A 14,773-nucleotide genomic window follows, 5' to 3' on the forward strand; every position below is an offset into this window, starting at 1 on the left:
TAGCCCACGAGATGTACCAATTCATAGCGTTTCCATTTGCACCCTAGAAAAAGCTCGACATGCCCCGTGCCGGCGTCTTGACAGCCTCGGGTGCCGCCGTCGGTTGCCGCGCCGCAATCGCCTCGGCCTTGCTCTTTGCTGCGGCCTCCGCCTGCCGCGCCTTTTCCTGCTTCTTTTGACGGGACACGTCCTCGCGCTCGATCTCTTTCAGCACTGGTGACGACTCGTTAGTATCCCCTACGTGGTGTTCGCGTGATGGCAACCTACTCTCTTCCCAGTCCAGCTCCTTCTGAGGGTCGCCGGTGCCCAATGCCTTTTCCACATCAACCGTCTCACCCCTTTGCAGCTTCTCAACAACCTCCCGTAGAACGCTGATGCGCACATCTGCTTGGCGCGAGAAGGCCTCAAACGCCTGCTTCGTCGACAGCATGTTGATGGACATGGAGCCGATGAGCAAAAAGATGACAATGTAAAAGGTCGCCGGGTTCCACTCCTTCTTCCTCTTCGACTTGACCCGCTTGATCATGGGGTCATCGCGGAGCTTCTCCTCTGACCGAAACGGCTTCGGGATGAGGGACTTCCAGAAGTCCAGCTGAGCGACCGTGGGAAGGGAGCTCGCGTGCCGCGCGTGGCGGGAGAGGGGGCGATGGTTAGCTTGCACAAATGCCGCAGCCCGCAGGCACGGCGATGCCGCGAACAGCCGTTGCGTGGCGATTCGTGTCATGCTGGGGGTTCCGGTATTCGCGAGTGGCAAAGGTCGTGATTCTATGTCGCCTTCGTACGAAAGGGCGTCTGGCCTCGAGGAGCAAAAAAGTTCGGGAGCACGTACATCGCGGCTCCTCCAGTCGGAATGGTCCGTGCATCGTTGGACCCTGCTGCACGGACCGAACCGGGATTGCGGTTGCTCCGGGCAACGCCCCGGGGCAGTGTTTAGCGAGACCTGACAACTGCCAACCGCACGCCTAACGGACCTGCATGAAGTCACACCAAACTGCATCTCGAACAACAGCATTGCCCTCATTTGGCCATCTGCCTGTCGAATTTTCTTGGAATGAAGACTTCATGACGATATGCTTATGACCCTGATACACACGACTCCATGACTTCTTTACAAAGCAAAGTAGACGCCGCCAAGGCGGCGGCAGCATCGACCGCGACATGCACATCAGCAACCTCGGTGCTCCTCAAAGACCTTCTCGCGACCGAGGCCGAGAACCCTGCGGGGGCGCAAAAGACGACAGCTAGGACGACGAAAGCAGCGACGATGACACGAGGAAAGCCGACGGGGTCGGCCCGGGCTGGCACGACGGCGAGCCAAAAGGAGGAACTCACGCCAAAGGAAAAGGCGGCCCTGGCGGCGCACATCATCAATGTCGCGCTCAAGTCGCTGACGGAGGCATCGAAGCCTGCACCCGCCGCGCAGCCCACGACACCATGCCGAAGACAAAACTCGGGCGACGACCTACGGAAACCCCCCAGCAAGCGGACCCTGAGACGGTCCAACTCGATGCCGATGACCCCGATGCAGCCACGCTCGCTGAACCGGACCTCGACCTCCCCCATCATGACGCCGAAGCCCGCAAAAACGACAACCACTACGACGGCGCCCGCCATATCTTGTCTCGCCACCGTTGAGTGTTTGCGGACTGCGTTCGCATGCCTGAGATCCCTCCAGACCTCCGGCGCGGTGATGCTTCCAGACCTGCAGCTTGAGAGTGGCATGTCTTCCCTCGTTGGCAAGCTCGTTGGGCTGGGGCTCCAGGAGCACGCGTTGAGGGAGCTGACGGTTCTGAAACGAAGACTCGACGCGATGGGCACTTCGACCAAGGCCAAGGCGAAAGGAGGCAAACCGACCGCGGCGGACACCAAGGTCAAAGGGCTTGCGGAGCTCTTGGACTTTGGCGATGCCAAGTTCTCCGGACCGACTCTTGGTCTTGTCATCACGACTCAGACACATGTCCTGCGTCTCATGTCCGCGACCAAAAAGGCAGCAGTCATAGAAGCGGCGTTGCCGTATATCGTCTCTTCTTGTCCGACATCGCCAACAAACCTCCTCCTGGAATCAGCCAAAGAGTCGGCGCAAGCCAAGACCAAGGCTGCACGGCAGCTTGACCTGCTCTCCCAGTTGCTCCTGTCACTGGCGCCCAGCCTGTCGAGTAAAGATGACGAAGTGGCCGTAGACTCCCGCCTGAGCTGCTCTCCCTCCACCGCTCTGGAACTGCAGGCGCTGGGTCTGGAGGCGCGTTTGCACTGGTGGCCCATGGTCGGCCACAAGGCAGACGTCGACAAGGACATCATTTCGCCACTTTCTAGATGCATCACTTCCTTCATACGCAGAGCCAAATTCGACCCGGTTGGGGCGTACCGAAAATCTTCCGCCGTCTTTGACCGCATCAGTGTCATGACCAAGGCCCAGCGTCTGGAGGCCGCCCTATCGTCAAAATCCCCACTCGCCGTGATCTACCAGGCTTTGGGCACGGTCGCCCAGACTGCTCGGTTGTACAAGGAATCGGCCGAGTGGATCTCCAAGGTCAAGGGAACCCTGGACCCTGCGAGCGACTCGGCAGCGAAGTGTTGTGCGGTCGCTGCGCAGCTTGTGGCTGTCTACGCGAAACAGACACCGTTACCTCAAGAACAGCTGTCGACGCTCCTGAAGGAAGTCACTGATGCACTTCAGGCATCGCTCAAAGGCGACGTGACGGAGTTGGAGGAGCTCATGGTCAACCTGTCTGCTGCCCGTAGATCGGTGGTCGGCATCTTGGCCAGCAAGACTACTGACACGTCCGACAACCTTGACGAACTATTAAACAATCTCGTACTTCAGTTCCCCCGGTTCGCCATCCGATGGCTCGGGAAAGCGCCGACAAGAGACGCCTCGCCGAAAGAACACGTGCGCCACGAGTCGAGGAGACAAATCCTGCTTGCATCCGTTTCCCAAATCCTAGATTCGGCCTTGATGGTTGCCAAATCACACATCGACAATGACAAGATGACCTGGGGATCGCTCGATGCCCTTCTCCAGGAGTGTCTCATGCTGCTCGAATCTATGGGCGACATCAGCGCCGCCGGCTCCAAAGCAGACGCTGCAAGCTCCCACCACGTCAAACTTTCGCACCTCTACTTTATGTTCTTCCACTGGTACCGCCGCAATGCCGAAAACAAGCCCGGCGACAAGACACTCCTTCGGCCCTGAGACGGTCCGTTGATTGCGTCAAGGACAGATCCCCCGAGGAAAAGGAGAAGGCGCAGACGACAGCGAAGCTCGAGTACTTTGCGGACCTCTGTGAACGAGCTGGTAGGGTCAACGACGCCCGAGACGCGCTCAAGCTCATCTGCACGAACATGGTGGAGGACGGCGTCCTAGCTACCGTGGCAGCCTCGCTATCGGAGAAGTCGCCAGCCGTGGCCTGGAGCGCAAGTGTCAAGGCGGAGACGCTGTCGAGGACCCTGGGAGCCATGGTCAAGCTCGACCAGTCCTGGAACGACTGGACATTCTTCCTCGCGGACGTTGAGCGAGCAGCGGTCTTGGAGCGCATCATCCAGCTCATCCTATCCGATTCGTCCGGCGACTCGAAACCCAGCGACATCAAAGACCCGGTGGAGGAAGCCCTCCTGAGGATCTACTCGCCCGACCGTTTTCCGATTCGCCGCCTCCGCACTCTGTCTCAGCTGCTGACCATGGCCATCGGCAACCGGGACGAGTTCCAAAGCCTCCGTGAACAAACCGAAGCAGCTCTGCAACTGTGCCGGGACCAGACCTTTGGCGAGGACGGCGGTCTGGCCTCTTACGTCCCTGACCTGGAGGCTGGTCTTTCGTCTACTCTGGCCCTGGTCGCATCGGAGACCGAATGGCGGGCGGCCGACTTTGAAAAGTCAATCAGCGTCTGGCGCGCCCTCGTCAACGACTGCCAAACCAAGGACGAGCTCCTGACCAAGATAAATGACGCAGAGGGGCTTCTCAGGCAGCTCAACGCGGTCGCCGAGTATGCGAAGCTCCGGGGCGAGGATGAGTTCCTGCTCTCTGTCTTGACACTATCGGCCGATGTCTCGTCCAAGCTGTCCGACTCGTCAACAGACTTGCTCGTCCAGGCGCACAGCAACCTTGCAGACCAGTACACTCACCTCGGCTACTCCGAGAAGGCTGAGGAAATCCTCAACAAGGCCAAGCAGTTTGTCGAGTCCACGGGTAGCAGCCCCGATCTCGCTGCGGTCAACCTCCACATCTCCTTCACAGAGTACCAGCTGGCGAACCAGAACTCTGATGCTGCGTAAGTTTTCCCGCCCCGAAGTGAGGACCCACATCTAACACGACGTAGTCACAAGATGCTCCTGCAAGGCGAGGTCGCCTTCGAAAAGGCTTCTTCTGCTATTCGAAAAGCGCCAAAGCTCCAGAGGAAGCTCCTTCTGGCAAGGGCCGCGTGCCTGTCTTCTCGCATCAAGTGGGACAAGGGCGAATACCAGCATGCGTTGTTCCACGCAAAGACCAGCGTTCGCATCTTGTACCAGGACTGGACCAAGCTGGAGGCTCGCTGGCAGAAGGCGCCAAGGAAAGAGTACAAGCAGACCTCCAGGCAAGGCTCGCCTGACGCCGAGGAAAGCATCATCAAGACGGAGCCCTCCACGGATCGGATTGAGCTGTCCGACGGCCCCGACAACTGGGCTCTTGCTTGCGGCCTGCTGAGGGCCGTCTTGCATCTGTCCTCTGTGTACGCCCATTTGGGAATGTTCCAGGAGACGGTGTATTACGCAGAAAAAGCACACCAGATCGCAAACTCGACGAACGCCTCAATCCACAGGGCTCAAGCGGCTAGCTGGATTGGTTCGGTATGGATCAAGGCCTGCAAGCTCGACAAAAGCATTGGCTACCTGAACGAGGCAAGACAACTCATGGCCACGGCCGTCAAGCCCACACGCCAAGCGTTCCAGCTGGCCTGCGAGCTCAGTGCCTCGTTCGGGGAGATGAAGGACCACGAAAACGAGCATCTGCTACTCGAGCTCGCCGAGGTCACGCTCGGCACATTAAACAACAGCAACCGCGGCGCCATCACCGGGGTCAGCGATGAGCAGGTCGTCACTAAGATGGCGAAGCTCACGCTCAAGGCCCCGGCAGCAACCAGAAGAACTAGAGCCACCAAGGCAGCGACTCCGGCAGCGACCAGAACGACAAGAAGGGCTGCGGCCCCGAAGACCAAAACCGCCGCGCCATCCAAGGCTGTGGTCGTCGCCTCGAACGACAAGACATCCGACCTGAGGGCCTCGATGCTGATGTACAAGGCCCTCGTCCACCTTAGCAAGGGGGACTGGGCAGCCGCGGCATCGCTCCTCGAGGAGGCGAAGCAGATGTCCAGCAGCTTGCGGGAGTCTCTGCGAGTGCAGATTGGCGAAGCGATCTGCCTCATCGAGCAGGGCACCAAGCAGATGGAGGGCGACTCTGTCTTCTCCGTGGTGAAGGAGTCAACAATCTCCTACCCCTCAGTCCACGCGGTGCCCGACAAGAACAACACGGAAAAGACGTCGCCGACGGGCCACTCGCCTCGCAAGGCCCAGGGTCGCGCCGCCTCCGCCGAGCGAAAGGCGTCAAAGGACAACGCCACCTTTGTCGAGACGTTGGAACAAGCGCAGACCCAGCTGATGGAAGCCCAGGCCGCCGCCGCTGTTTCAGGAAACGGGCACCTGGTTCATCGCATCTCGGCGCTGCTCCAGAGCACCGGCATATTCTTATCAGCGGCCTCCCAGCGTGTGCCTAAAAACATGGGAAGCTTTGGATACGCCACCTGCTCCGTCGAGTTCGCGCGGAACCTGACGTGGAAGCGGGAGCGCAACACCGTCCTGACGGAACAGCTCAACCCCAGCTTCAGCGAGATGGGGTGGCCGCTGGCTCTATCGGTCAAGGATGACAGGCGCGCGAGCATCATCACCGTCGACGACATGACGAGGTTCCAGCGTGACTACGTCGACATCATCCCCGGGTCGTGGAGCGTCTTGTCGATCTCGCTCAGCGACAATCGCAAGGATCTCTGCATCACCAAGTTGCGGGCGGGCCAGACCCCCTTTGTTCTGCGGCTGCCGCTCGAGCGCGTGGCCTCTCGGGACGGCGAGGACGAGCTGTTCGACTTCCAGCACGGATACGCCGAGCTCATGGACATCATCAAGGCAACCAACGCAAGCTGTCACAATGCGGGCGACTACACGGCCAAGGGGGCAAAGTCGGCCTGGTGGGCCCAGCGCGAGAACCTGGACAACAGGTTCAAGGACCTCCTCGACAACGTTGAGCAAATCTGGCTGGGCGGGTTCAAGGGCATTTTCTCCCAACACCGCCACCGCGCCGACCTCCTCACCAAGTTTCAAAAAGCCTTTTCTAAGATCCTCGACAAGCATCTCCCATCGCGCAGGCAAGTCCGAGGGAAGAAGACGAGCAAGACCCCCAAGATTGCCCTGGAGCCGCGGATCCTCGACCTGTTTGTTGGTCTCGGCGACCCGTCGGTGCCGGACAGCGATCTCGAGGAGCCCCTGAACGACCTGCTGTACTTTGTCGTGGACATTTTGCAATTTCACGGCGAGAGGAACGCATACGACGAGATCGACTTCGACTCGATGGTCTTGGACACCTTTGATGCCCTTCAAGCATACCACACCGCGGCCAAGACCTCGGACCCTGAGGACGGCGCCCACAGCATCCTGATTCTCGACAAGGCCCTCCACGCCTTTCCCTGGGAATCGCTTCCGTGCATGGAGGGGCTAGCCTACTCCCGCGTGCCCTCGCTGTCCTGCCTCCGCAGACTGCTCCTCGAGCAACGGGCCGCTCGGGGCCAGGACGAGGACGCCGAGGACCGCCGACAGACGGTGTCTCCCCTCGGCGGCACGTACATCCTCAACCCCGGTTCGGACCTCAAGAACACGCTCGCCACTTTTGAGAAGCCCCTGAAGGCCCTCGGCGACTCCTGGACAGGCATCGTGTCACGCAACCCGACCGAGGACGAGTTCGAGGGGGCGCTCAAGGGCTCGGACATTGTCCTTTACTTTGGCCACGGCAGCGGCGCGCAGTACATTCGCGGCAAGACCATCAGGCGGCTCGAGAAGTGCAAGGCGGCGGCGCTCCTCATGGGGTGCAGCTCGGCGTCGCTCCAGAACGTCGGCGAATACGAGTGCCACGGCCCGGTGTGGAACTACATGCTGGCGGGGTGTCCCGCCGTCGTGGGGACGCTGTGGGACGTGACGGACAAGGACATTGACCGGTACGCCGGCCGCTTGTTCGAGGAGTGGGGGCTCCTGGATAGGGGCACCTTTGCGGACGATGGCGGAAAGCAGGGCAAGGCGGCCAAGGGCAAGGGCAAGGGCCTGTTTGCTGCGGAGAAGAAGGGAAAGGGAGGCGGGAAGAAGACGACGGCGACGAACCCCACCGAGGGCGAGGGTCCCAGAGGGGGCGCCTCGCTCGTGGAAGCCGTCGCCAGGGCTAGGGACGCCTGCCGATTCAGGTACATCACGGCGGGCGCGGTGTGCGTGTACGGCATCCCTGTGTATGTTGGCAAGGCCAAGGTCAGCGGCGCGTGAGACGGGGAGTGGAGGTGTGTGTGTACATGGAAAAGGGGGGGGGAGGAGTGGAACACAGCATCCTTGGGGAAAGGAGAAAGGAGGGAAGCAAGATGTTCTCTTTTTGGTTCGACAGGCAGCATCGCATGAACTTGGGGAGTTGGATGAACGTGTTTTGGTTATGCTGCTGTCATCATAGCAGTGGCAAAGTATCAGGGGTCAAGCGGCATTGGGGAGGTTGGGATCGCCTCTTGCTTGGTCTAGGGGAGTTTACGGAGTCTACACTGTACTGTACTGGGTGGGATGTGGGGGGTTTAGAGAGCGTGTTTTGATAACGTCAAGCAGAGGGTTATACCAACAGAGTTTTTCTCCTCTTCATCTCCTTTCTCGAAGGGTTGTCTGTCGTTCAGTGACCCCCCTGACGTGACGCGGGGTGGGACGGAGATGAAGATTGTCTTGTCCTTGATGCGTCCATCTGGTATGGGTCGTGGAGCACAGGAAGGAGGCAGTGGTGCTGGGAGATGGAAATGGATCACGCCCCGAGGCAAGCCAGGTTGGGCAGTCAAGCATGTGAAGAGCCGTCGAGGGGAGGAGGGGCTTTCTCGTGTTGACGGGGCTTTAGACTGGGCTGGGCCGGGCCAGACTAGGCGCGACATTGCCTGCTTGCCATAGCTGCTCGCGATATCGGGCCCTGTCTGGCGTCTTTCTCCATTCACCCTCCAGGCGAAGAGGACCCAATAAACCTCTGAAGGTGGTCTTTCTGGAAAGGGGCACGAATAATGGCAAAACAGGGAAGATGATGGAAGAGCAAGGTAGGGCGACCAAGGGGCGGTGTCTGGACATTTGCATCAACGGGACTGACTAGTCGAGGGGATCGAGTGAGTTTGTTGGTTGGCTGTGAGACGCTGGGAATGGGGACGTGGGAGATTGCAAAGGGAATGATTTGGCTCGTGGCGTCCTATGCTTGGTTCAAACACGGATGGGACGACAGGAGTAGGTCCGAATGGGCCGTTATGATTCACGACGGGGTGATGGAACGGTGTAGGTTGTCGAGGCCACAGCGTGGGGTGTTCTTTTGCTCGCTGGACCAGGGCCGGCGAGGTTTTCCCTACTTGACGTATGCCATTGCTGGCGACTCGTCGAGGTTTCGAGCAGCGAGAATGGGAGCGCGGGTAGAATGCTGCGGAATATAGGGACCAGGCCTAGGATTGCGAGAGCGAGCGGCTCGGTTGTGTCTGAGGTGATCTCATCCGGACGACTGTGATGCCAGAAGCTTGGTACCGTAGAGAGGTGCAGAGGACACCGGGGTAGCAGAGCAGTGGCTTCTGGTGTTTCTGTTCCCGTGTGCCTTGGGGACAGGGAGACAAGGAAACGAGGAGGCGGCGTCGAGTTTTGACCATCTGGCATGCAGCTTTGGCAAGCTAGTTGTCAAACTAGCGGCCTTGCGGTGTAAATATGAGATATGATGACGGAGATGGGGGAGAGAGCAAGACTGAAAAGGACGCATGGTGAGCCGATATCCATCCATTCGGGGCCACGGGCGCCGGGGTTTCGAGATATCTGCTCTACAAGTGTATCACGAGGCTCCCATTGATGAGTGGCTGCGCCCCTCGGTTGGACATTTCCAGTTCCATGGTTTCGTTTCCGGGCAAGCCTGGTCGAGGCAGAACGGCCGGCATAATGGCAAGAATATTCTTAATTCTAGATCTCGTGGGAAGCGAGAGCTCCGATCTGATGTGGTATTCATCGTCAGAGCAAGTCGAGCTTAGCGAGTTTGGAAAGCTGGATGGGGACGGGACAACCGACGTCTTCGAGCTTCTTCCTGTACACGAACCCGTGTTTGACAATGGACCCGATCCCCGATGCGGTGTTATTGTCCGCAACAGTGAAAGTTGTGATGTCAGATGGGAGGCGAAGGAGGTCTATCTGACCCCTGTCACTGGGCTCAGAAGGATGCTCCTCTTCATTGGCGGCTCTATATATTCCTGTTTAAGATAACATCGTACCCTTGGAAACGCCTCTTCTTGAGAGGGTTCTTACGCAGCGTCGGGGGCAACCCGAGACGGTGAAAGGGGGGCTCAGCATCTAGACTCGTCATTTCTTTCCCGATTAGGTCTTGCAAGGCCTCCAGGAGTATGGCCTCCCCGAACAGCGACGTGACCCAGTCCTCCGTTCTCACGGACGTTGCTCGTGCGGCGGTCCACACGACCCCTGCCAGGCCGGATTGCGAAATGGAGTTGCAGCCGGGTCGGTGAGCAACAATGATGGGCGGGCGGGATCTGGGCGACGGTGGTGTTTGGTGGCGTCATGTTGGTTGTCAGTCAGGGCCGGGGGCCCTGGAGGCTGAAAGTGGTGGAGGCTATATCGACGTCGGTATGGGTAGCCTGAAGAAGCCTCTGTGCCTCGCATTCAGCGCCGAATCTCGAGGTAAGGCCCTCCATAGGCGCCGCGGGCTCGACGCCCGGTATTCCGGGGGCGCCTACGCCTAGCACCTACGTCGACGGCGTGCCCGTGACAGCGTGGCCATGTGAATATGTGCATGGGAAGCATCTGTGCGCATCCACGTCAGGAGGCAGCCCGTCAGAGGGGGCGGCAAGATACTTCCTTCATCCTCGAAGCGGTACTTTCCAGAGGTCGACAGCAAGCGCAGCCACAAGACAGCTTGGAGAAAGAATGAAACAATTGTCTTGTAACGCTTTGGGACGTCTTCCATTAGCCCAGGCACTTGCAGGAAATGCGAATAGACAGGCGTACTAAAGATAGAGCAGATGGCGAGCAGCAGCCGGGGAACGGCAAGGGTTGTTTCCCATTTATTTTCTTTTGTCACGCTTGCTCCGCTTCTTGGACGGGGACACGTTCCTGAAAGAGAGGGCCAAGGGGCAAGAAGGGCTTTGGTGAAGAATCATCGACGAGCCTCTTGATCCTTTGCGGTCTCACCGTAACTCGTCCCCACGGCGGGCGCCATGTGCGGTTGTTGGCTAGCTGTGTTCCGGGAGTCCTCCGAAACGCGGCGGGCGGCTGCGGACAAGACGGCGCGGAAGCTGGTGGCCTGGCGTCTGCTTGCTGGGACTCTGAAGGGCCGGTCGCCTTTGCTTGTTTCGCGCCTCCGTCTGAAGCCCCTCCGCCAAAGCCGTAGGAGGGGCATTCGCACATTTGTCCATCGTGGTGCAGATCAAGACACATCCGTGGTTATGGTGTCCATGTGACGAGCCAGTCGTATCTTTGGACGAGCCGATTAATGGGGCAGAGGGGGGCTTTTGCGGGAGAGACTGAGGATGACAGGGAAATGGATGGGGACCAGAGACGCTTGATGGGTGTGAGGCGGCGAAGAGGAGGGCGTGTGATGGGAAGCTGTTTCCCAGGCTGGTAACGAAACGTCGCGTATCCCTACACAAGGCAGGGTGCCGACGGGAACGGCGCGTATAATTCGTCAATGCCATGGGGCAAGAGTGGGCTCGGCCTGGGAGCGGACGGGCCACAATACGACAGATGCACGCTCGAACGCTACATAGTAGATTGCACCGAGAAAACGCGCCGTTCATGCCAGTAGATGAAGGTTGCCGCTGTACTGGCAGGGCCATGTCATAAGGTAGGGCAAACAACCAGCAAGCACTGAACACAATTTCTGGCCACCAGGACGAAGACCGTTTGGTACATTGGTGATGACTTAGTAAGGATGGCCAAGACCTCTTCATCTCCTCTCAAACCAAGCAAGCGTCTTCTCTAACCTTTAACCTTCGCCCCTCTGCAGACACCGCAAAGAGAAGCGCCGCTGACCAGTCCCGGTGAGAGTTCGACGTCGAACCCCACCGCCGGGGTGTCCTGACAAAGCCCTTCATCGCACGGTGATCCCCCCGCAACCTCTGCACCTTGTGCCCGGATACCTAGTACTGGTGAGAGAGGCTGACGGGGAAGTGTTGGAGACTAATGCCCACCGGAGGGCACATCCTGCCCCAGAACTCCAAGGTCGTCCCTTCAATCAACGCCAAGGTCACGTAGACTGTTCAACGACAGTGTGACTTGACCCCTGGACGCAAGAGGCAGCCCCTCGCCCAAGAGATCGAGAGGGGAAACGACGGCAGCGCTCCGAGCGTCATTGTCAGGGACCTTTGGGTTCCTATTCGTCGTCTTCCCTGCTGTCAGAGCGGGAGAAGGGAGAGAGGTTTGGCCTTGCTTCCATGCAGCTCTGCGTCCATACTTGCCCGTCGTCCGAATTTAGCCAGAACCCCATTTGCCATATTGTCTGCTTTGCTCTTGTGACTGACAGCTACACCGGTCCGCCAGATGCTCGTGTTGCGTTGCGTTGCGCCAGGGGCAGTTCTGCTCCTCTTCCTATGCAATCAGCATAAGTCTGCCAGAACGCAAGGTGACTCACGATGCAAGTCCGCGGGACCAGTGTCGACACGTGACGGTGTACGGTGTACGTGGCACGCGCGCCGGCCCTTTCGGGTCTTGTAGAAGCCACTTGCGTACATCGTGAAAGCCCGTTCTGAAAACCAAGTGCTGCGCTTTAGGTTACACGAATCGATACGGCAGCTGACATTTCGGTGGCGGCACTCGGCTTTGAGAACTGATGCGCGCCTCGCATGCAGTAGCGTCTTGGAATCCTGAGCATATGTGGTTTTCGTTGGCGCGCCGCGAGAGTGCAATATGGTTCAAATCTGTAGCGGCCGGGCGGCCGGCAGGAGCTGCTCGTTCGAAACTTGTCTTGCCGTGCCACCCACCGGCTGCGCAAGCTCGAGGAAGCTCGACTGCGCGGCGTTTGCTTTCGAGGGTCAGTTTTTGTCATCAGTAACAAAAGGACCACCGCTAGGCGTAAATGAAAAGGGCTGGTCATCCTGGTCACTTGCGCCTGGGCGTTGGAGGCCATCGTGGATAAGCATAGCATGGGGTCCTGAATGTCACTCTCTGGGGGAGTCAGAGACGAGGCGACGGAGATCATCCGGCCGGGGTGGTGGGAGACATACATGGCTCGACACGTAGTGTACATGATCACGCTCGCTGTTGCATCCCCGGTTGACGAGCTGGTCCCGAGCGACCTGCTGTATAGCCAATGGTGTAATTACCCAAGCAACGACAAGGAGTGGGGCAGCTGGGGAGGCGCGGTGACTGGTGCGCGGGATGGTATGATACGTACGCGACGAGATGAGATTTGCGAAAAAAGCTCCGAGATACATGATTGATCTGTTTGATGAAATCAGCAATGCTACCTCAAAAGAGGGGGCGTGGACATACAAGCGTACCAGGCAGACTGGCGGTGTCAACAAACTGTTGACAACTTGCACGCGTTTTACCCTGGCCAAGTGGCTGCTTGTACTAGTATTTGCTGGGATTCGTGTCAAAATTTCCCCATCCTACGAATGCTACTATAGTAGTAGTAGCTTCTGGAGCAAGGTGGCGATGTTTACGAGTGCGAGGTTGGTGTGTGACTTCCTCGCCATCAGCCTTCAGAGGTAACGGAAGACCGTGGCAGGCGAGTAAGTACAAGACTTGTCACTAGCCCGGAAGATGCCGTCAAAAGATGCGGAGCATCCCTCCGGAGCACTGTCGTCGTCGTCGTCGTCGTCGTCGTCGTGGCCTGCCAGTGATCCTCGGTCAACTATAATGACTTTAACCATGTCAACCCGGGCAGTGCGGCGGCGATTGCTCAATTGGGATGCTTCCCGGTCGTAATGCATTGTCCTGACGGAGACAAGAGCGGGAAAGGTCACAGGCCGCCTCGGAATACGCCCCCGGGTTGTTCAAGGTTATTTCATCGACTTCGATTCCACCCCCACGGCTGAACCCAGATGGCTGAAGTCGAGAACCCCCCTCAGCAGTGACCTGCCGTAGACGACGCAGCTCGTAAGATACAGGACGCTGGAAGAGGGAAGAAGAAAAAGCATATTGATTCGCGCCGTCAGGGGTCCTAGGAAGGGATGGGAGGGTTAACACGCTGGCGTTAAGACGGGTCTCAGGCACGGAGAGTGGGTATGAAACCGGAGGAGGTTCTGGGGTGAATCCCAGTGATTGCCTTGCCGCCTCCGAGGGCTGTCGAACGTGAGTACCTATGTGTTGATCTTGGGTTACTCTTGGTGGTGGAAGGGCGTGGGTAGGTAGGCTTTTGCTTTTGTCTGAAGTCGGACTTCCTTGTGATTAAGAGCCAAGTTAAGAATAGTCGTGGCGTAACAAGGGCAGTTCCACCCCTTCTCCTGGTTGACATTTGACGTTCTGGCTGACGGCGTGTCAAACTCAACCAAGCATGTTGAACCAAAACCGCGTCCCGTACCCTGGGGAGGCCATTTGCCGGGGTTGAGACCGTTCATGCGATTCAGCATGGAACATATGGAAGAAAAGGCCTGATGATGCTTGGCGGTTGTTGATGAGAACCTCCGACAGCATCTGAAGGGAGATCAACCAAGCCAGGAAGATGAGTATGAAGCTGAGGGAGACTGGGGGGATGGACCAAGCGACGACGCCTATTTGGATGGGGGTTGTGATGAGAGGCAAAGCAGGAGCACAGAGGGCAGTCAAATGGGGAATGTGGATGGAGCAAAGGACGACGAAGAATGGATTGCGGGGCCCTCGAGCCAATTAGCCTGTAGTATGGGATCAGTCAATGCTAGACCAGACGGGAGAAGCAAAATGTCTCTTGTATGCCGTGTGTTCTGTGCGACTCCAATGTCTTCACTGAAGCGTGGTGTTTTGGAAGGAAGAACGAGACCAAGGGGGAGCTTGGATCCCAACCGATGCAGGTACAGAGGTACATGCCGCTGCGCGTCACATGGACAGGCTAGATGCTGAGAGAGGTGTGACACATTGCGGCAGGTAGGTCCTTGCTCTCTCAATGCTTCGTAAGAACCTATAGTTTGCATCCGGGAATCTTAGTCATGGCGCCGCCCCTTGACCGATTAAACGAGGCAAATTCCCTAATGACTCTCTCAACCATTGAGTCTGGACAACGGGTGTCGAGCGATTTTCCGATATTGGACCGGGTTTTAGGCCAATACGATGGCTCAGGTATGAACGAAGGGGAAAAGCCAGGAGTCGAGGATGAGCCGGGCGCCACAATCAAACCTGACCAGCGGGCACGGACAATGCCAGGAACGCATTCAGTGGGAAGACGGCGTGCGATATTCCCTACTTGTTCCTCCAATTGTTTGACCCCAAGTCCGCAAAGAGTTCAAGCTGCTGAGATGGAAAGGCTTCCAGGCTTGCGTGGCTGATAGACTAGCACCACCAAGCAACAGATCTCACGCGCCCT

At 58.2% G+C, this 14,773-nt stretch overlaps 4 protein-coding genes across 4 annotated transcripts; 3 read left to right on the forward strand and 1 right to left on the reverse strand.

Annotated features, from left to right (window-relative positions):
- Positions 1 to 43: 43 nt before the first annotated feature.
- Positions 44 to 724, reverse strand: ColSpa_12584 (uncharacterized protein; the record flags this gene model as incomplete). The annotated part of the gene is made up of 2 exons (XM_049278796.1): positions 44 to 213; positions 268 to 724. The coding sequence occupies 2 exons, from the start codon at positions 722 to 724 to the stop codon at positions 44 to 46; spliced, it is 627 nt and encodes a 208-aa protein (XP_049134753.1).
- A 375-nt stretch (positions 725 to 1,099) lies between these two features.
- On the forward strand, positions 1,100 to 3,193 carry ColSpa_12585 (separin; the record flags this gene model as incomplete). The annotated part of the gene is made up of 1 exon (XM_049278797.1): positions 1,100 to 3,193. The coding sequence occupies one exon, from the start codon at positions 1,100 to 1,102 to the stop codon at positions 3,191 to 3,193; it is 2,094 nt and encodes a 697-aa protein (XP_049134754.1).
- Positions 3,194 to 3,342: 149 nt separating this feature from the next.
- On the forward strand, positions 3,343 to 7,551 carry ColSpa_12586 (septation initiation network scaffold protein cdc11; the record flags this gene model as incomplete). Its single annotated transcript, XM_049278798.1, has 2 exons — positions 3,343 to 4,268; positions 4,317 to 7,551. 2 exons carry the CDS (start codon positions 3,343 to 3,345, stop codon positions 7,549 to 7,551), a joined length of 4,161 nt encoding a protein of 1,386 aa, XP_049134755.1.
- Positions 7,552 to 9,791: 2,240 nt separating this feature from the next.
- ColSpa_12587 (uncharacterized protein) lies at positions 9,792 to 10,019 on the forward strand (the record flags this gene model as incomplete). Its single annotated transcript, XM_049278799.1, has 1 exon — positions 9,792 to 10,019. The coding sequence occupies one exon, from the start codon at positions 9,792 to 9,794 to the stop codon at positions 10,017 to 10,019; it is 228 nt and encodes a 75-aa protein (XP_049134756.1).
- Positions 10,020 to 14,773: the final 4,754 nt, after the last annotated feature.

Source organism: Colletotrichum spaethianum (genome assembly GCF_022836535.1).
Source record: "Colletotrichum spaethianum MAFF 239500 DNA, contig66, whole genome shotgun sequence".
Taxonomy (NCBI): domain Eukaryota; kingdom Fungi; phylum Ascomycota; class Sordariomycetes; order Glomerellales; family Glomerellaceae; genus Colletotrichum; species Colletotrichum spaethianum.